The following is a 20,829-nucleotide window of genomic DNA, read 5'->3' on the forward strand; positions in this document are numbered from 1 at the left end:
GGTCATTTTATTAAATTTAAATCGGCTTGAAGCAATGTCAGCAGACATCTATTGTAGGGCATAGCAGCCGATGGACCTCCTGCAGGAGTCACAATCTCAGGAAGCCATTAATCCAAGAAGCCGGAAAAGAACACATTTTATGACTTCAGACATTTATAGGACAGAATAAGGACCGCTTTTAAGTTCGGAACTCCCAGATCAATAGGGATCCGCTGCAATCACAATTTTAGACTAGGCGTGGTGATGTTTATGTGTGTAGGCTGAGGGATTGAACATAAACATATTCTGTGCAAGCTAATACCGCTGGAATCTATCAACAACAGATGAATAAAGTTGATCTCTGCAGATAAAGGCCATCTTATTCGAACTTCAGGTTGTACAACTGTAGCCTGAGTTATATTCGAACCGACTGTTGACTATTTTTAAACGCTGTCTTAAAAAGTTTCTTTTTTTTCTATTCTTAAGTGATTAGCATCAGGCATATTTACATTTTTGCATCAATGCTAATACTTCAAACTTAACGAATTGGGTTTGAGAATGCTGAAAAGGTTCAAAAGCAATATAGCAACATTCCTGAAAACTGGTCTCTTTATTTCGAAGGTTGCTAACATTAGAGCTGGAGCCTTTAAAGCAGTGGGCCATTCATGTTACACACAGGTTCTGCTTTAATGTTTCAAGAATATTCCATTCAAAACGAGGAGACACACTCTTAGTCTTTTGGACACATTAAAAAGGCCCATCCGGTATATATTTTAATGAGTAGGATAAGAGTAGGATAATAACTTTTAGGTTTTAATGTCGCAATGATGTTAGTGCAATATAATCCAGGCTAATTCATTATTGCTGTGTTGGTTAGACAATGCATGTCATCTTTTGCAATTGAAAGAAGAGGAAGTCTTAATAACAAAAATGTCAGTGTTACCAAGACATTAACAAGACAATCTGGTAATTTCCAACGATCGTAATATCAAGTGGATAATCATCTCTTTGTTTCAATGCATCAACAGTATTAATGGGATAGAATCCCCCGTAATTCATTATAGCAGACAGTACAGTACTGGTTAGTCTGCATGTCATCTTATGCAACTGCACAGGCAATAAAATGGCAAGAAAGTTTGTGCCATCATCTGAAGATTGCTTTGTTCATCCACCTTCATAAATCCATGCATGTAAAAGATGAGGAGAAAAATATTTTGTGGGACAGAGTCTTTTTTTTCCCTGTGAGATATTCATTCACCCAGAGAGAGAGAAGCGTGGTCACAGAATTAGCAGTTTCAGCTCAACAGAAGTCGCTAGGCTGTGAAGGAAAGAGAAATTGACTAATTAGCAATGCGCACTAAAACTTGACGGTTCTTTATAAAGGGGACTGCTTTTCTAAGATGTTTGACTGCGCAGTCATTTACGCACGACAATTTTACAATAGCCTTGAGCCATAATTTTAAAACTCTCTCCAGCATCCAGCCCCTCCATGGTCACTCTTCACTGGCGATGCACGACCGTTTCTCTTCCCAACCGTGGATTTCCTATTACTCTTGTTACGACTCACTGAATCCCAGGCCCAAGGATAATGATGTGTTGTTTCTTGGTAGCATAATTTGTCACACGTACATTTTTTTGCGAAAGCTGCTCTCAGACTTCTTGCTGTTGCTAATTCTGGAGACAGTATATCAAATGATGAACGACAAAAAAACCTCGCAAGCGTAACTGCTGAAGTTGCAACGCGTGGAGCTTGATCGGATACGGATTTTACTGGGGGATCGAAGCAAAGAGAAAAGGAGGAAAAAAAAATATAAAAGTGGGGGTCTGATCGAAGTGGACTCTAGTTTGCAGCCCAGCGTATACAGGTAAGTTTGTGGCCTCTGTGCATTGGTGACGAGTGGGAAACACTGGGGAGATGAGACTGTGACAGGTACCTTGGTGAATAAACAGCACTGTGAGATTCCTCGGGCAGCAGCTTGATCAAACAAGGGGCTATTGCTCAATTTTTTTTAAAAGGGGGATCCGTGCATGGAACAAACAGCATGCGAGCTCGGCAGCTTTTACCTAGTATGGCATGCTTCTGATTTTTGAAGTTTATTTCTGTTAAGAATCTGACCCCTGACGTGTGTTCTTCCACCCCCCCCCCCCCCCCCCCAACTCCCTCCTCCCCACCCACCCATACCAAACAACTGCACGGCTCTTCATGGATTAACTGATCGTTTCAAACAAAAACATTAGGAAACATGAAACTTTAACTATTTCATCTGTGGTCTGTTTTAGAGCAGCAAATTAGACCTTGAATTCCAACGGCACTGCTCTTTATACCTGATCCTTTTCTGTAATGTTTATAAGGACAAACATGCAGAGGGTGACTTAACATTCGCACTCATTGTGTGCTGTTTAAAATGTGCAGACTGAACAAATGAAAGATAATAAAGGGGCATTAAATAAAAAGGTAGCAGTCCCGCAATCGTTTAGCCCGCGGAGACATTTCGCATTTAAGATCGATGTTTTTGTAACAAAATTGCAACATGTTTGTGTGTCTGTTTCATGGAGTGCTGGTTTCAGGAATCTTGCTTTACTTCCATGGGAATGTTTGGGTTTTGGGGTGGCGGGGGGAGTGGGGTGGAGGGGGGGGGGGGGGGGGGGATTGCCTATGAATCTGACTGTGTGCAATGTGTGCCCTTTCAGGAGGTCTCCAAAGTTAGATACCATGTCAAGATCTGGCGACAGGACGTCCACCTTCGACCCCAGCCACAGTGATAACCTCCTCCATGGCCTCAACCTTCTGTGGAGGAAGCAGTTTTTCTGTGATGTGACTCTGACAGCTCAAAGCCAGCAGTTCCACTGCCACAAAGCGGTGCTGGCTTCCTGTTCCCAGTATTTCCGATCGCTTTTCTCTAACAGCCAGTGCAAGGAGAGCACCAACGAGCCGGGCAGCCGGACCCCTTCCTCCCCAGCCGAGGACGTCTCCAGGTCCATCAATAACATTGTGCTCCAGGGCTGCTCGGCCACCGGAGTCTGCCTGGTCTTGGAGTACATCTACACGGCCAACATGACCCTGTCACTGGACACGGTGGAGGACGTGCTGTCGGTCAGCAAGATCCTCCACATCCCCCCGGTCACTAAACTCTGCGCCCAGTTCCTCAACGACCAGATCTCCATGCAGAACTACAAGCAAATCTGCCAGATCGCGGCTATCCACGGCCTGGACGACACCAAGAAGCTGGCCAACAAGTACTTCGTGGAGGACATCCTGCTCCTCAATTTCGAGGAGGTGTGTGCTATGATGGACTCGATGCCGCCACCTGTAGAGTCGGAGCTGGCCCTTTTCCAGATGTCCGTGCTCTGGCTCGAACACGATCGGGAGACTCGCATGCAGTACGCCCCAGACCTGATGAAGCGACTCCGCTTCGCCCTTATCCCCGCCACCGAACTCGTGGAGAGGGTGCAGTCGGTGGATTTCATGCGCACCGACCCGGTGTGTCAGAAGCTGCTGCTGGATGCCATGAACTACCATCTGATGCCCTTCAGGCAGCACTGCCGGCAGACCTTGGCCAGCAGGTGAGAGACAGCGAGACAGACAGAGAGCAGCCCCACACACTGTCTGCTCTGCCACTGGGAGCCGGGGCTGGGGTGGGAGACAGCCGCTTGCTTTTCTCTGCTGGCTTGCCTGATCTCGGGTTAGCTGGGAAACTGGTTATCAGCAGAAAAGCAAGCTAATGTGGAATTATTTTAGAAGAAGGGAATTACAAATTAGTTTAGTAACGGGGCCCTTGAGACTCCTCAGTAAGTACGCCCATAAAGTTGACTTTGGAGGGAAGGATCAACTTACAAATTAACTTTCTTCCCGTAACAGGACCATTCCAATCTTCAGCAGCCAGAAGAGACCGCTTCTGCTAAACGTCGTCAACAAGTAATCCATTCTGTTAGCCCCCCTCCCTACCCAACACACATTCCCCCAGAGAGACTGGTGCTGATGAGACATGCTAACTGTGCCATGAGTTTAGCAACCGGCAGTAAAACAGGGTGGGGGTTGCAGTGCAGCAACAATAACTCAACACGCCCTCCCCATTAAACAAACATCTATCCGGGGACGTGTTAAGACCCCTTGTTCTACATTCTCTAACCTGAAAGCATTTGCCCAATTTGTTCTTTAACAGGGTGTTCCGGTTGAATGGTCCTGCGTTCATATTTCTTCTTTACCCCCAGCGTGTGGTGGGCCTCATGAATAAATAACCTGTGCCTTCAATAATCAACTATATATAAGTTGAATTTCCATGATGTGACTAGTGTTGAATGAACCCCGCTCCGCTCCAAGTGGCTCTTAAAGGCCCAGATGTTGAATTCATACTGGTGCTTTAATCATGGTATAAATTATTTGAAATAGTTGAGGCACATACGAAAGCCAAATTGTGCTATAAATTATAGCAAAAGACAAGTCAAGTGCTAAAATGCAGTGTACTCTACAAAAATATGGATAGCCATATACATAGCTGACCTGAATTGTTATTGTTGGACCATCTTGTTTATGTGCGTTTATTTCCTTTCTGTGACTCATCATCAGTACTTGATCTGAGGCAGAACAATGAAAGGTTCAATCATAATCCTCCTGTATTAGATACATCGTGTGATGTATTTCTTAGTAATGCATTGCTGAAAGAAACATGATAATAGTAGACTGATAAACCCAACTGAAGGCACATATCATGTGACACTGAATCTTCAAGTCTATTTCATCACCATTGTTAGTCTTCCAGCCACAACATGCTGTTGTTCCTCCACTGATGACCTGCATAATTATATTTGTAAAATAAATTAACACACAAAAAAATAAGATAAACAACATACAAAAAGAATGATGAAAGTCTGATTAAAGAAACTATTTTCCTGTATCATCAATTTGAGTTTAGTAGAAGTTTGTGAAAGGACGTTTGTAACTTATTGTTGACATCCAATATCTTTTAATTATCCTTACTGTTTATGTAATTGCAATGAAATATCAGTTACAACACTTGTCTTATTATTAATTAGATGATTCTTTGAAGGAAGTTGAAGGCAAAGTATGCTCAGGCATTTTCTTGACATAATCCAGTCTTGAATATAACCTTCAGACTTCACGCTGCAGTATTCTATTCATTGACAACTCATTTTAAAAATTATTTTGTCTTGCACCATGACTCTGAAAATAAGAAATCATTTTCACCGTTTTGACATCAATGTGTTATATGAATTATTAGATCATTGTAAAATCAAAGTCAGTGGTGTGATTGACTAACAGATTGCTGTAATAGTAAAGGATCTTTCATCCTCAGCTCTATTTAACTGTTGAACTTGGTTCAACAGTAACTGGTATTCATCCCCACTCAGTGCAATAGAACTGATGTCAATTTTTTGAAAAGCATTTTAAACAGAAATGAAACAAAGAAATTTACTGGAGTATTACTAAATTAGTTTTTCTTTTGAATATAAAATTAATTGAATGTAAAACAGCACTGCAGTATGGATGAAAAGCATATCAAGGCACAAAAAGGCAGTGACATGAGGGATTGCATCTTTGATCTTCCACATGCCGAGTCTCCTCTGTGAGCTATACTGCTATGGGAGGCATTGAATGGGGGGTAGTTATCATAGGGAGGGAAAATCAGAGAGCATGCACTCTCTGCAACCACTGCACTGTGTAGTCTGTGTTCCATTCATACACATCTGAGAACAGGTCAGGAGCATAACAGTGCATTTCAGACAGGTGTTAGGCAAATGGGCAAGATGGAAAATACTTTACAAAAGCTTCATCCTCAAAATAAAAGCAATCTAATAACTATAATCACTATGGTAACCCCACTTGTCTCCCAAGTGTACACATGCCTGCTGGTTCATTATTATCTAATTGCATGGGTGACGGTGTTATTTTCAGTATTCTCAATACTGTGATAACTACCTGCAGTGATGCTAAAACATGCTTTTCCCACAGGTAGTTATCCCATAACTGGCAGCAGTGTTTGGCACATTGTTGAACAGATTCTAACAGTCCTGTTGCATTGTTAACAGCTTTTCAGAACAATCATTGTATATATTTTTTCAAACGCTGAAAGAAGTGTGATATATCATTCCATCTATAGAAATAATGAAATGACACTCCAAATAAGAACTATGTATAAGAAAAAAATATCAACTTCTGGACCACACATTCCTTAGTTTAATTCACTTTTGTGCCACAAAAGCATAACTCACTTATCCTTGCATCATTAGTCAGGCATTTTTCTTTCATACTCATGGATTTATATCACTAATGCATTGCCAGGGTTGTGAAACCTAGTATTTATTATCTGAGGCAGCTTAAAGGAGCATTTAGTAGGGTCACCTTTTTCATTAGAATTAACTTTTTCTGATTCAAAATTGTGCTGATTCTATTAATGTTCAGCTGTAACTGTGAATGAATTCCTAAAAAAGTGTTCTATTGAACTTTGAGATATTAAAAGATCATTAAGTGGGAATAGTTTGAGTAACTTTTTTATTCATTCAGAGGATGAGTATTGTTGGCAAGGCCAGTTTTTCTAACCAGTACTGGCCCTTGAGACCTAGTGATGAGTTGCCTTTGTAAACGTGTGTGATGAATGTACCTCTATGTTAGGGAGGAGTTTCCAGGATTTTGACTTGATATCAATGAAGAATGGCAGTATAGTTCCAAGTCAGAATGTGTGTGACTTGAAAGAGAATTTGCATGTGGTAGTGTCCCAATATTCTGCTGACATTGTTTTTCTAGGTGGTAGTGGCCATAAATTTAGAAATTTCATATGAGAGAATTTGGGATTTTCTGCAGAGCTTCCTGCAGATCATACACACTGCTGCCACTGTGCACCACTGTGATGGAAGGAGTGAATACTTAAGATGCTGCATGGAATGCTGATCAAATGGGCTGATTTGTATTGGATGACGTTAAGCTTTTACGTGTTGCTGTCACTGCACTCACCAAAGCAAGTGGAGGATAATCCATGGCATTCATGACTTATGAGACATGGATGGTGGTAAGGTTTTGGGGAGTCTGGTAAGGTTTTAGACGTCACAGAATATAGCCATCATATTTATATGACCAGTCCAGTTAGGTTTCTGGTTAATAATGATCCCAGGATGGTGATGATGGAACAGTGGGGAGGTGGGAGGGAGTTGAGATGTTTAACAATAGAAATGCCATTGGATATCAATTGGAGATAGTGAGGTTCTCTCTTGTCAGAGATGCTCATTGCTTGGCACTTTTGTGGTGTGAATGTTACTTGACAGAAAATCAGGGAGAATTGTAAAGTATGAAGTGGCTAATATAGAAATTCAAAAGAACATTGACACATTAGTGAAGTGGAAGGATAGATGACAGATGAAGTTCAACGCGTAGAATTGTAAGGTGTTGCACTCAGTACAAAGAACATGGACAGATAACATAAAATAAAGGGTACTCTTTTAAAGATATGTAGGAGCAAAGAGGTCTGGGTGTGCATGTACAAAAGTCATCAAAGATGGTGAGACAGACAGGCAGAGTTGTTAATAAAGCATACAACATTCTAGGCTTCAGAAATAGAGGCATTGAATATAACAGCAGGGAGATTATGATAAACTGATGTAGGATATTATTTAAACCTCAGTGAAGTATTGTGTGCAGTTCTGGGTACTGCATTAAGGAAGGATATGAATATATTGCAGAGACGGCAGAAGAGATTTATGAGAACAGTTCCAGGGATGAGACACTTCAGTTATGAGGAAAGATTGGAAAAATTGAGACTGTTTTCCTTGGAGAAAAGAGTAACAGAGATTTCATAGAGTCATAGAGATGTACAGCATGGAAACAGACCCTTCGGTCCAACTCATTCATGCCAACCAGATATCCCAACCCAATCTAGTCCCACCTGTCAGCACCCGGCCCATATCTCTCCAAACCCTTCCTATTCATATACCCATCCAAATTCCTCTTAAGTGTTGCAATTGTACTAACCTCCACCACTTCCTCTGGCAGCTCATTCCATACACATAACCCCTCTGCATGAAAATGTTGCCCTGTAGGTCTCTTTTATATCTTTCCTCTCTCACCCTAAACCAATGCCTTCTAGTTCTGGACTCCCCGACCCCAGGGAAAAGACTTTGCCTATTTACCCAATTCATGCCCCTCATAATTTTGTAAACCTCTATATGGTCACCCCTCGACCTCCGACGCTCCAGGGAAAACAGCCCCAGCCTGTTCAGCCTCTCCCTATAGCTCAAATCCTCCAACCCTGGCAGCATCCTTGTAAATCTTTTCTGAACTCTTTCAAGTTTCACAACATCTTTCCGATAGGAAGGAGACCAGAATTGCACGCAATATTCCAACAGTGGTCTAAACAATGTCCTGTACAGCCTCAAAATGACCTCCCAACTCCTGTAGGAGAAAGTGAGGACTGCAGATGCTGGAGATCAGAGCTGAAAATGTGTCACTGGAAAAGCGCAGCAGGTCAGGCAGCAAACAAGGAGCAGGAGAATCGACGTTTTGGGCATGAGCCCTTCTTCAGGAATGAGGAATTCTCCCTGGTTCCTGTCAAGTAACATTCACACCACAAAAGTGCCAAGCAATGAGCATCTCTGACAAGAGAGAACCTCACTATCTCCAATTGACATCCAATGCCATTTCTGAAGAAGGGCTCATGCCCTAAACATCGATTCTCCTGCTCCTTAGATGCTGCCTGACCTGCTGTGCTTTTCCAGCAACACATTTTCAGCTCCCAACTCTTGTACTCAATACTCTGACCAATAAAGGAAAGCATACCAAACGCCTTCTTCACTATCGTATCTACCTGTGACTCCACTTTCAAGGAGCTATGAACCTGCACTCCAAGGTCTCTTTGTTCAGCAACACTCCCAAGGACCTAACCATTAAGTGTATACGTCCTGCTAAGATTTGCTTTCCCAAAATGCAGCACTTCGCATTTATCTGAATTAAACTCCATCTACCACTTCTCAGCCCATTGGCCCATCTGGTCCAGATCCTGTTGTAATCTGAGGTAACCCTCTTCGCTGTCCACTACACCTCCAATTTTGGTGTCATCTGCAAACTTACTAACTGTACCTTTTATGCTCACATCCAAATCATTTATGTAAATGACAAAAAGTAGAAGACCCAGCTCCGATCCTTATGGCATTCCACTGGTCACAGGCCTCCAGTCTGAATATAACCCTCCCCCACCACCCTCTGTCTTCTGCCTTTGAGTTAGTTCTGTATCCAAATGGCTAGTTCTCCCAGTATTCTGTGAGATCTAACCTTGCTAATCAGTCTCCCATGGGACCCTTGTCGAATGCCTTACTGAAGTCCATATAGATCACATCTACCGCTCTGCCCTCATCAATCCTCTTTGTTACTTCTTCAAAAACCCAATCAAGTTTGTGAGACATTATTTCCCATGCACAAAGCCATGTTGACTACCCCTAATCAGTCCTTGCCTTTCCAAATACATGTACATCCTGTCCCTCAGGATTCCCTCCAACAACTTGCCCACCACCAATGTCAGGCTCACTGGTCTATAGTTCCCTGGCTTGTCTTTAACACCCTTCTTAAACAGTGGCACCACGTTAGCCAACCTCCAGTTTTTCGGCACTTCACCTGTGACTACCGATGATATAAATGTCTCAGCAAGAGGCCCAGCAATCACTTCTTCAGCTTCCCACAGAGCTCTAGGGTACACCTGATCAGATCCTGGGGATTTATCCACCTTTGTGCATTTCAAGACATCCAGCAGTTCCTCCTCTGTAATATTGACATTTTTGAAGATGTCACCATCTATTTCCCGACAATCTATATCTTCCATATCCTTTTCCACAGTAAATACTGATGCAAAATACTCATTTAGTATCTCCCCCATTTTCTGCAGCTCCACACAAAGGCCGCCTTGCTGACCTTTGAGGGGCCCTATTCTCTCCCTAGTTACCCTTTTGTCCTTAGTTATTTGTAAAAACTCTTGGGATTCTCCTTAATTCTATTTGCCAAAGCTATCTCATGTCCTCTTTTTGCCCTCCTGATTTCCATCTTAAGTATACTCCTTCTTCCTTTATACTCTTCTAAGGTTTCACTTGATCTATCTACCTTACATATGCTTCCTTCTTTTTTTTAACCAAACCCTCAATTTCCTTAGTCATCCAGCATTCCCTATACCTACTAGCCTTTCCTTTCACCCTGGCAGGAATATACTTTCTCTGGATTCTTGTTATCTCATTTCTGAAGGCTTCCCATTTTCCAGCCGTCCCTTTACCTGCGAACATCTGCCTTCAATCAGCTTTCAAAAGTTCTTGCCTAATACCATCAAAATTGGCCTTTCTCCAATTTAGAACTTCAACTTTTAGATCTGGTCTATCCTTAGAAGTTATGCCAAATCCAGGTAACAAATGGAAAATTTTCTGCTATTTTCATTGACTTCAAATTTGCTTGGATTCTTAAGAACATAAAAAATAGAAGTGGGATTAGGCCATTTGTTCTCTTAAAATTCTCTGTCATTCAACAACATCATGGCCTATCTAATTCTGAATACAGCCATCCACAACCCTTGATTCCCTTGCAGATTAATAATCTGTGTATTCAACCCAGAATCCACTGGTCACTTTGGAAGAGAATTTAGAAAATTAACAACCTTTGACAGAAAACAATTCTACATGGCAGTCTCAAAAGGGAGAGCTTGTACTCTTAAACTAGTCTATCCCCCAGTTCTAGTCTCCCTAACAAGTAGAACTGTTCACCTGGTATCCTAGTTATCAAGATCCTTCAGAATTATATGTGCCTTGATAAGATCATCCATCATTTATCAAAACTTGAGGATGATGGGATCTTCATGTCAAACTACATCAAGTACTACTTAGGTGTCATGGACAATCAGTTCCATTACTCTTCTAGAAATTGGGCTCTCTTATCCAAGACTGGAATGATGTTTGAAGCCAAATAACTGTGGCAGAACCCAAACCGAGTATTAATGAGCAGCCTATTGCTCGACAATTTCCATTTAATGGGACTTTCAATCATACCTTTGTTGACAATTAATGATGTTGTAAGTAGCCATTTTGGAGGTTATATATTCTTGTCCAATTTTTCATATGTCAGGTAGATGCTGGGTGTGACAGAACAATGACCTGATCCAAGGGTTGTGAAGTTCATCTATAGCTGCTGCTTCCACTGTTTAGTATGTATGTAGTCATGTTTAAAACGTAAGAACTAACTGGAACTAACAGCTGGAACAGGTCTACTGTCCTTGCAAGGTTGCTCCACCATTCAAAACATCATGGGTAAACTTATCTCTACTTCCCAGTCTGTCCATCATAACTTTATCAATCTATTCTGGATCTACCCCATTTAGCATCATTGTAGTGCTACACCGCACAGTGGAGATTGTCCTCAGTGCATAGCTATGGTGATCAGTCCTTCCAGTACGCACGGACAGATGCATCTGAAATAGATAGATTGGTGGGGATAATGTTAAATAGGTTTATCTCCCTGCTGCTGGCACACGTTAATAAATATATCCTCCAGCACTCGGCAAGTTTGGACAATAATGCTACAAATGAGTCTGGCCTGCTGATGGACGTGGGAGTTCTTCACCCACAGTACATCTTGCATCCTTGCTACCCTCAGTGTTTCTTCCAATTGATGTTCACAATGAAGGAGCACTGATTCATCAGCTGAAGAAAGTTGATGGACTGTAATCAATTGGAGTTTTCCTTGCTCATAATAGACCTAAATCCAGAATTAATGTTGAGGCCTCCTTTAGTCATTGCCACCTAACTGTAAAATACAATACCACTACCTCTGCAAGGTTGTTCCTGCCAGTGGGACAGATCATACACAGGAATGGTGATGGAGGTATCTGGGACATTGATTCTGTCAGTTTCTAGCTTGACTGGTTACAAAATTGACTTTACAATGGGAGACAAAGGGTAGTTTTTCAGACGGGATGACTGTGACCAGCAGTGTTCCACAGGGATTGGTACTGGGTCCATTTTTGTTTGTCATTTATATAAATGCTTTGGATGAGAATACAGGAGGCATGGTTGATAGGTTTATGGATGACACCAAAATTGGTTAAAAATCACACAACACCAGGTTATAGTCCAACAGGTTTAATTGGAAGCACACTAGCTTTTGGAGCGACGTTCCTTCATCAGGTGATTGAAACCTGTTGGACTATAACCTGGTGTTGTGTGATTTTTAACTTTGTACACCCCAGTCCAACACCGGCATCTCCAAATCACCAAAATTGGTGGTATCATGGGTGGTGAAGAAGTTTATATAAGATCACAAACAGATCTTTATCAATTGGGTCAATGTGATGAGGAGTGGCATATGCGGTACAATTTGTGGAAACGTGCGGTATTGCATTTTGATAAAACAAGCAAAGGCAGGACACTGGGTGGTGTTGTAGGCAGAGAGACCTAGCTCTTTGAAATTTGCATCACAGTTAGACAAGTTGGTTCAGAAGGTGTTTAACATGTTTGCATCCATTGCTCAGATCTTGAGTATAGGAGTTGGGACGTCATGAAGAGGTTTTGCAGGACATTGGTGAGACCTCTTCTGCAGTACTTTATGCAGTTCTAGTTGCCCTGTTATAGGAAGGATGTCATTAAACTGGAGAGGGTTCTGAAAAGATTTATGAGAATGTTGCTGCGATCGAAAGGTTTGAATTATGAAAATAGGCTGGGATTTCTTTCACTGGAGTGTAGGAGGTTGAGGTATGACCTTATAGACATTTATAAAATCATGAGGGGCACAGATAAGATGACTAGAAAAGGTCTTTTCCCTAAGGTCTTTTTCCTCCGTCTTTGCTGTATCTGCTCCCAGGAGGACCAGTTCCACCACAGATGGCCTCCTTCTTTAGAGACCGCAATTTCCTTTCCCACGTGGTTAAAAATGCCCTCCAACGCATCTCATCTACATCCTGCCCCTCCGCCCTCAAACCCCATCCCTCTAACCGCAACAAGGACAGAACCCCCCTGGTGCTCACCTTCCACCCTACCAAGCTTTGCATAAACCACATCATCCAACGACATTTCCGCCACCTCCAAATGGACCCCACCACCAGGGATATATTTCCCTCCCCACCCATTTCCGCAAAGACCATTCCCTCCGTGACTACCTGGTCAGGTCCACGCCCCCCTACAACACACCCTCCCTTCCTGGCACCCTCCCCTGCCGCTGCAGAAATTGCAAAACCTGCGCCCACACCTCCTCCCTCACCTCCATCCAAAGCCCCAAAGGAGCCCTCCACATCCAACAAAGTCTTACCTGTACATCCACCAATATCATTTATTGTATCCGTTGCTCCCGAATCGGTCTCTTGTACATTGGGGAGACTGCCTCCTAGCAGAGCGCTTTAGGGAACATCTCCGGGATACCCGCACCAATCAACCCCACCACCCTGTAGCTCAACATTTCAACTCCCCCTCCCACTCTGCCGAGGACATGCAGGTCCTGGACCTCGTCCACCGCTGCTCCCTCACCACCCGACGCCTGGAGGAAGAATGCGTAATCTTCCACCTTGGAACACTTCAACTCCATGGCATCAATGTGGATTTCACCAGTTTCCTCATTTCCCCTTCCCCTACCTCAACCCAGCTCCAGCCTTCCAGCTCAGCACTGCCCTCATGACCTGTCCTACCTGCCTATCTTCCTTTCCACCTGTCCACTCCACCCTCCTCTCTGACGTATCACCTTCATCCCCACTCCCATTCAACCATTGTACTATTTGCTACCGTCCCCCATCCTCCTCCCTGACCTATCACCTCCATCCCCACCCCCATTCACCTATTGTACTCTATGCTACTTTCTCCCCACCCCCACCCCCCTCTCATTTATCTCTCCACTGCAGGCACCCTGCCTCTATTCCTGATGAAGGGCTTTGGCCCGAAATGTCGATTTTCCTGCTCCTTGGATGCTGCCTGACCTGCTGTGCTTTTCCAGCACCACTCTCATCTAGACTCAGGTTTCCAGCATCTGCAGTCCTTGTTTTTACCTAGGCCTGTTATCTGTGCAAGCCTGCTTATTGTCCAGTTCTTGCTGTATATGGATATGGGCATGGACTGGTTCAGTATCTGAGGAGTCTTAAATAATGCTAACCATGCTGCAGTTAAGTGACCATTCTGATCTCTGATCAGATGATTGAAGGAAGGTCATTGATGAAGCAGCTGAAGATAGTTCCGCCTAGGACACTACCCTGAGGAGCTCTTGCAGAAATATCCTGGACATGAGATGACTGACCTTCAAAAACCACAACTATCATGCTTTGGCAGTTACTAGGCATTACTCCAATCAGCACACAGTTTTCCCTGATTCCAATTGACTCCAGTTTTGTTATGACCCATTTGCCATATTCAGTTAAATGCTGTCTTGATGTCAAGGGCAGCCTCCCTTTTATCGTGGTTTGATGAAACACTGAGTTTTGGGTTCTTCATACACTGGTCAAGGTGAAGACAAAATCAAGTACTGTCTTCGGGCTTAGACATCAAAGTAACACTAGTCATGATACATCAACATTTAGTAATTTGATGGTTGATAGGCACTTGAAATTATTGATCATCTTCTTGATCTGCATAAGATTTTGATCTTCTTGTACTATAAACATTTTGCTGCCTTATTGTGTTATTTGTTGATTAAGATAGTTGTTGCATCCTTGTCATAAAGATTTTTTGTTGTTGCATAAAAACTGAAAGGTGTTAAAATTTCTGCTGTTTTGACGACTGCTTTCAATGAAAATTTGGTTCTCCTTTACAAATATGGTTCCTTAATAGAGATGAATTGAAGATATTCCAAGATGGCTGAAGGGTTTCTCAAACAAATCTGTGGGTAGAAACTTTCAATGTTTCAATGTTTCAATGTTTTTTGCCTTTACTTAAGATATTGGCCATGATGTTGCGGCAATTTTCTGTGTGTCCTAGATATTTTCTTCCAAAATTCAATGCTTTTGCTTTATCCAATTTTTCACATTTTATTGAGTAAAATTGATAAAATTTCTTATTTTTGAAATAAAACTTTGAATTTCTGATCCAACTCCTGAAAGTAATGAAGACTTTAGTACCTTCACTATTAGTGCTTGGTACTTTGAATTGCAACAACAAGTTTTGCTCTTTTTTGTTCTTTCCAATGTATTTTATTTAAGTCTATACATGAAGAATGGTCTTAACTCACTGATGTTAACTTTTTAGTTGAAGAAATAATTCAACAAAACGTGTGAACTTACTGTTAGAAATCTTGACTCTGTCCTCTTGCCTAGTTTTCAGATGAAGATTAAAATTTGTGTGTCCCTTAAGGATCAAGCCTGTTCTGGGTACACTGTAATCAGCCTCTTTTCTCAGATACTCAATTTGAGTTTCTCTCCTTTCATTCTAGAGGGCTCTTACTGTTCTCACTCCTATCTATAAAGGCTTATTTCCCAGCGGTAAAAGGCTCTTTTTGTCACTTGGTGTTCTGGTGGTTTCTCTGGAGAAGTTCTGTTCAAAGATGTTATCTTCACAGCTGCTGATAGCTCTATGCTTTTTATTTCCTGGTTGATGCTGATGGTGATTTTAAAGCTGTATTGGCTAACTTTTTAAGAACTTTTGTCTTTGTCCAGAGTGTTCTAACTCCACCCACACAGTGGTATTTATACTCAATAATGTGTAGCTCCGTGACATCATCACAGATTGTTACAGTGTCTTAATCCCCTACCACAACAGCTCTCACCTGTGCTCTTGAGTTCAATTTGTAATGAAATGAGAAGCTGAGTCTGGCTGAACCCTAAGAGCATCAATGAGTCATTCATTTAAGTCCCACTTGATAGCACTGTTGCTAATACCTTCTACATCTTTTCTGATAATTGAGAGTAGATGGTAGTTGAAAAATTAGATTAATTGTGCTTTTTGTGACAGGATATAATTAGGCAATTGCCCATATTGCAAGTAGATGCCAATGTTGCATTTGTACTGGAACAACTTAGTTAGGGCTATGGCTAGTTTTTGAGCATAAGTCTTTGGTAGCATTGCTAGAATGTGGTCAGGGGCATAGCCTTTGCAATTTCTACTGCCTTTAGCCAATTCTTGATTACATATGGAGTGAACCAAATTGTTTGAACAATGGCATGCTGGGGATCTCAGAAGGAGGCAGTGAAGGATTGACCAATCAAAAACGTCAGCTGAAGTTGGTTGAAACTACTTTTATCTTGTCTTTTGTACTGATGAGCTAGGCTCTTTCATCATCAAAGATGGGGAGATTTGTGGTGTAATCTCCTCAGATGAAATGTTTAATTTTCCACCACTTTTGAGGATGTGGCAGGACTGCAAGCTTAGATCTGATCCACTAGTTGTAAGATTGCTTAACTATCTATTTCAGGTCCTTTAATGTTGGCCATGTAAGTAGTATTGTTTGTAGCTTCATTAGGTTGATCCCTCATTTTCACCTATGCTAGTGCTGTTCCTGACATGCCTCCCAGCATTCTTCATTTAAGCAGGTTTTATCTTCTGGCTTGATGGTAATAGTAGAGTGGCGGACTTGCCAGGCATGAGGCAGATGATGTTTGAATATAGTTCCATTACTGCTGATTATTTCGTGGATGTTCAGTTTTCAGGTCCTAGACCTGTTCAAAATCTATCCCACTTAATAGTCATGCTGCACAACATTATGGAGGCTATACATTGTCTCCAAGGTGACTCAGCAGTGATCACTCCTGCTGTATTGTTTTAGGTATGCCTGGTTTTGCTCCTGGCACTCACTCCAGTAATCTTCACTGACCTAGGATTCTGGGGTGTAGTTTATCCAGTCCAGGTTATTTATCCACCTTCAGACCTTTCAGCTTTCCCCGCATCTTCTCTTTAGTGATAGCCTTTACATTCACCTCTGCCAGCTGACTATCTTGAAGTTTTGTTACTGGCATCTTCCACTGTGAAACTAATTTAACGTACCTATTCAGTTCCTCTGCTACTTTTTTGTTCCTCATTACTACCTCTCCAGCCTCATTTTACAGTGATCCAATGTCCACTTTTGCATCTCTCTTACCTTTTAGACACCTAAAAAAACTCTTGCAATCTTCATTGAGAAAACTATCTAGCTTTCTCTCATATTACATCTTCTCCTCCCCCCCCCCCAATTGCTCTTTTAGTTATTCTTCGTTAGTTTTTAAAGCCTTCTCAATCCTTTGGCTTCCCACTAAACTTCAACACACTGTATGCTTTTATCCTTTTGCTTTTATGCTATCCCTGACTTCTCCTGTCAGCATGGTTTCCTTGTCATCCCTTTAGAATGTGTCTTCTTCCTTGGGATGAATTTCTGCTATGCCTCCTGAATTGCCCCCAGAATCTCCTGCCATTGCTGCTCCACCATCTTCTTTGCTAAGCTCCCCTTCAAATCAGCTCTGGCTAGCTTCTCCCACATGTCTTTTACTCAACTGTATCGATCACATCTGATTCCAGCTTCTCCCTCTCAAGACGCAGGGTGATTTCTAACATATCACAGCCAGACTACATTTGGAGTATTGTGTGCAGTTTTGGGCCCCATATCTCAGGGAAGATGTAATAGCCCTGAAGCGTGTTCAGAGGAGGTTCATGAGAATGGTCCCAGAAATTAAAAGCTTAAGATCTGAGGAACATTTGAGGAATCTGGGTTTATACACGATGGAGATTAGAAGGATGAGGGGAATTTAATTGAAACATACAGGATACTGAACGGCATAGACAGAGTAGGTGTTAGGAAGATGTTTCCATTGGTAGGAGAGACTAGGACTCAAGGTCATGGCCTTAGGATAAAGGGAAGATGTTTTAGAATGGAGATAAGGAGAAACTTCTTCAACCAGAGAGTGGTGAATCTATGGAATTAATTGCTACAGAAGGCTGTAGAGGCCAGGTCATGGAGTATATTTAAGACGGAGATAGATACTTGAGAATGAAGGGGATCAAGGGTTTCAGGGAGAAAGTGGGAGAATGGGGTTGAAGAAATTATCAACCATGATTGAATGGCGGAGCAGACCCGGTGTTATATTATGGCCCCCAAGAGATTCCTTAAGGTCTCAAATGAAGTCTGCCTCATTACACATCACCTAATCCAGAACTGCCTGACCCACACACCACTGCAAAAAATCATGTTGTAGATTTTCCATGAATTTCTTTTCTTGAGATCTGCTACCAACCTGAATTTCCCAGTCCACTTGCATATTAACTCCACCATGATTATTGAAATAATGTCTGTCTTACATGTCTTTTCTATCTCCTGATTTACTTTCTTCCCCACACCCTGACTACTGCCAGAGAGCCTATATACAACTCCCAACAGGCTCTTAATTCCTTTGCATTTCCTCAACCCCACTCCCACAGACTTGAGGCTTCTGACTCGATATCAACAAATCTATGAAGGCAAAGGAAATAAATGTTTCTGATTGTAGATTTAAGTGAGAAAACACGGAGGAGATTTGAGTGTCACATAAACGCTGTCACAGGCTTGCTTGGGCTGAATATCCTGTTTCTGTGTCTGGTATTACATGAAAGTAGATTTTTCCCTGTGGATTGATTCTCTCAGTATCAGTTGCAGGACCAGTCTGTGACAAAAAACAAGATCGTGTGATCTTTTTACATTCACTCAGGGGAAGTAGCATTGCTGGCTGGACCAGCATTTATTGCCCATCCCCAGTTGCCCTGGGAAGGTGGTGGTGAGCTGCCTTCTTGAATTGCTGCAGTTCATTGGATGTAGGTGCACCCGGAAAGTCACTGGAGAATGTTTCAGAAATTTGACCCAACTAAACTGAAGAAACAGTAATATATTTCCAAGTCAGGATGGTGACTGTGATGATGTACAATCTAATTAACATAACATACAGTCAGATTTAACCCAGTTTACGATAGTAATGAACCCTGTGAAAAAATTCTTAAATAATTGTTCCTAAGGAAGTAAATATATTCTAAGTTGTTCAACAGCTAACATCTAATTTTCTTCCAGTTATAGAACATTTCAGTGCAGTACAGGCCCTTTGACCCTCAATGTTGCTCTGCCCTCTAAAACCAATATAAAGCCTATCTAACCTACACTATTCTATTCTTGTCCAAATGCCTATCCAATGACCATTTAAATGCCCTTAAAGTTGGTGAGTTTACTACTATTGCAGCAGGGCGTTCCATGCCCCTATTACTATCTGAGTATGAAACTGCCTCTGACATCTGTCCTATATCTATCACTCCTCAATTTGAAGCAATGCCCCCTCATGCTAGCCATCACCATCCAAGGAAAAAGGATCTCACTATCCAACCTATCTAACCCTCTGGTTATCTTATATGTCTCAATTAAGTCACCTCTCAACCTTCCCTCTAACGAAAACAGCCTCAAGTCCCTCAACCTCTCCTTGTAAGACCTTCCCTCCAGACCAGGCATCATCCTAGTAAATCTCCTCTGAACCCTTTCCAAAGCTTCCACATCCTTCCTACAATGCAGTGACCAGAACTGTACGCAATAGTCCAAGTGCAGCTGTAACAGAGTCTTGTACAGCTACAGCATGATCTCATGGTTCTGAATCGATCCCTCTATCAATAAAAGCTAACACACCATTTGCCTTCTTAACAACCCTATCAACCTGGGTGGCAACTTTGAGGGATCTATGTGCCTGGACACCGAGATCTCTCTGCTCATCTACACTACCAAGAATCTTACCATTAGCCCAGTACTCTGCATTCCTGTCATTCCTTCCAAAGTGAATCACCTCACACTTTTCTGCAAAAAACTCCATTTGCCACCTCTCAGCCCAGCTCTGCAGCATATCTATGTCCCTCTGTAACCTACAACATCCTTCAGCACTATCCACAACTGTATGACCTTAGTGTCGTCCGCAACTTTACTTACCCATCCCTCTACGCCCCTCATCCTGGTCATTTATAAAAATGGAAAAACAGCAGTGGACCCAACATAGGTCCTTGCGGTATACTACTAGTAACTGAACTCCAGGATGAACATTTTCCATCAACCACTACCCTCTGTCTTCTTACAGCTAGCCAATTTCTGATTCAAACCTTTAAATCACCTTCAATCCCATGCCTCCGTATTTTGTGCAGTAGCCTACTGTGGGGAACCTTATCAAACGCCTTACTGAAATCCATATACACCACATCAATGGCTTTACCCTAATCCACCTGTTTAGTCATCTTCTCAAAGAACTCAATAATGTTTGTGAGGCACACCGTACTCTTCCAAAAATCATGTTTACTATCCTTAATCAATTTACTCCTATCAAGATGATTATAAATGCTATGTTTTATAACCTTTTCCAACACTTTACCCACAATGGAAGTAAGGCTCACTGGTCTATAATTGCCAGGGTTGTATCTACACCCCTGCTTGAACAAGAGAACAACATTTGCTGAGCTCCTGTCTTCTGTTACTGTTCCTGTGGATAATGACAACATAAACACCAAAGCCAAAGGCTCAGCAATCTCCTCCCTGACTTCCCAGAGAATCCTAGGATAACTCCCATCTGGCCCAGGGTACTTATCTATTTTTACACTTGCCAGAATTGCTAACACTTCCTCCTTGTGAACCTCAATCCCATCTAGTCTAGTAGCCTGTTTCTCAGTATTCTCCTTGACAACATTATCTTTTTCCACCGTGAATACTGACAAAAAATTATTCATTTAGTGCTTTACCTATCTCCTCTGACTCCATGCACAACTTCCCACTGCAGTCCTTGATTGGCCCTAATCTTACTCTCATCATTCTTATAACCTTTATATACCTATAGAAAGTTTTTGGGTTTTCGCTGATCCTATCCGCTAACAACTCCTTATGGCCCCTCCCGCTCATCTTAGCTCTCTTTTTAGGTCTTTCCTGGCTACCTTGTAACTCTCAATTGCCTTAAC

General features: G+C 42.1%; 1 protein-coding gene across 2 annotated transcripts in view; it reads left to right on the plus strand.

Moving 5' to 3' along the window:
- Positions 1 to 1,293: 1,293 nt before the first annotated feature.
- Positions 1,294 to 20,829, plus strand: part of klhl14 (kelch-like family member 14) — a 220,675-nt gene continuing 201,139 nt past the window's right edge. For both annotated transcript variants that reach the window (XM_043688270.2, XM_043688269.2), the window contains exons 1-2: positions 1,294 to 1,844; positions 2,671 to 3,543. In XM_043688270.2, the coding sequence (XP_043544205.1) occupies positions 2,693 to 3,543 (851 nt within the window). In that variant the 5' untranslated portion in view covers positions 1,294 to 1,844; positions 2,671 to 2,692. The remainder of the gene's footprint in view (positions 1,845 to 2,670; positions 3,544 to 20,829) is intronic.

The sequence above is a fragment of the Chiloscyllium plagiosum genome, unplaced genomic scaffold (assembly GCF_037043375.1).
Source record: "Chiloscyllium plagiosum isolate Xiang-an unplaced genomic scaffold, Cpla_swu_hap1 HiC_scaffold_4, whole genome shotgun sequence".
NCBI classification, from domain to species: Eukaryota; Metazoa; Chordata; class Chondrichthyes; order Orectolobiformes; family Hemiscylliidae; genus Chiloscyllium; species Chiloscyllium plagiosum.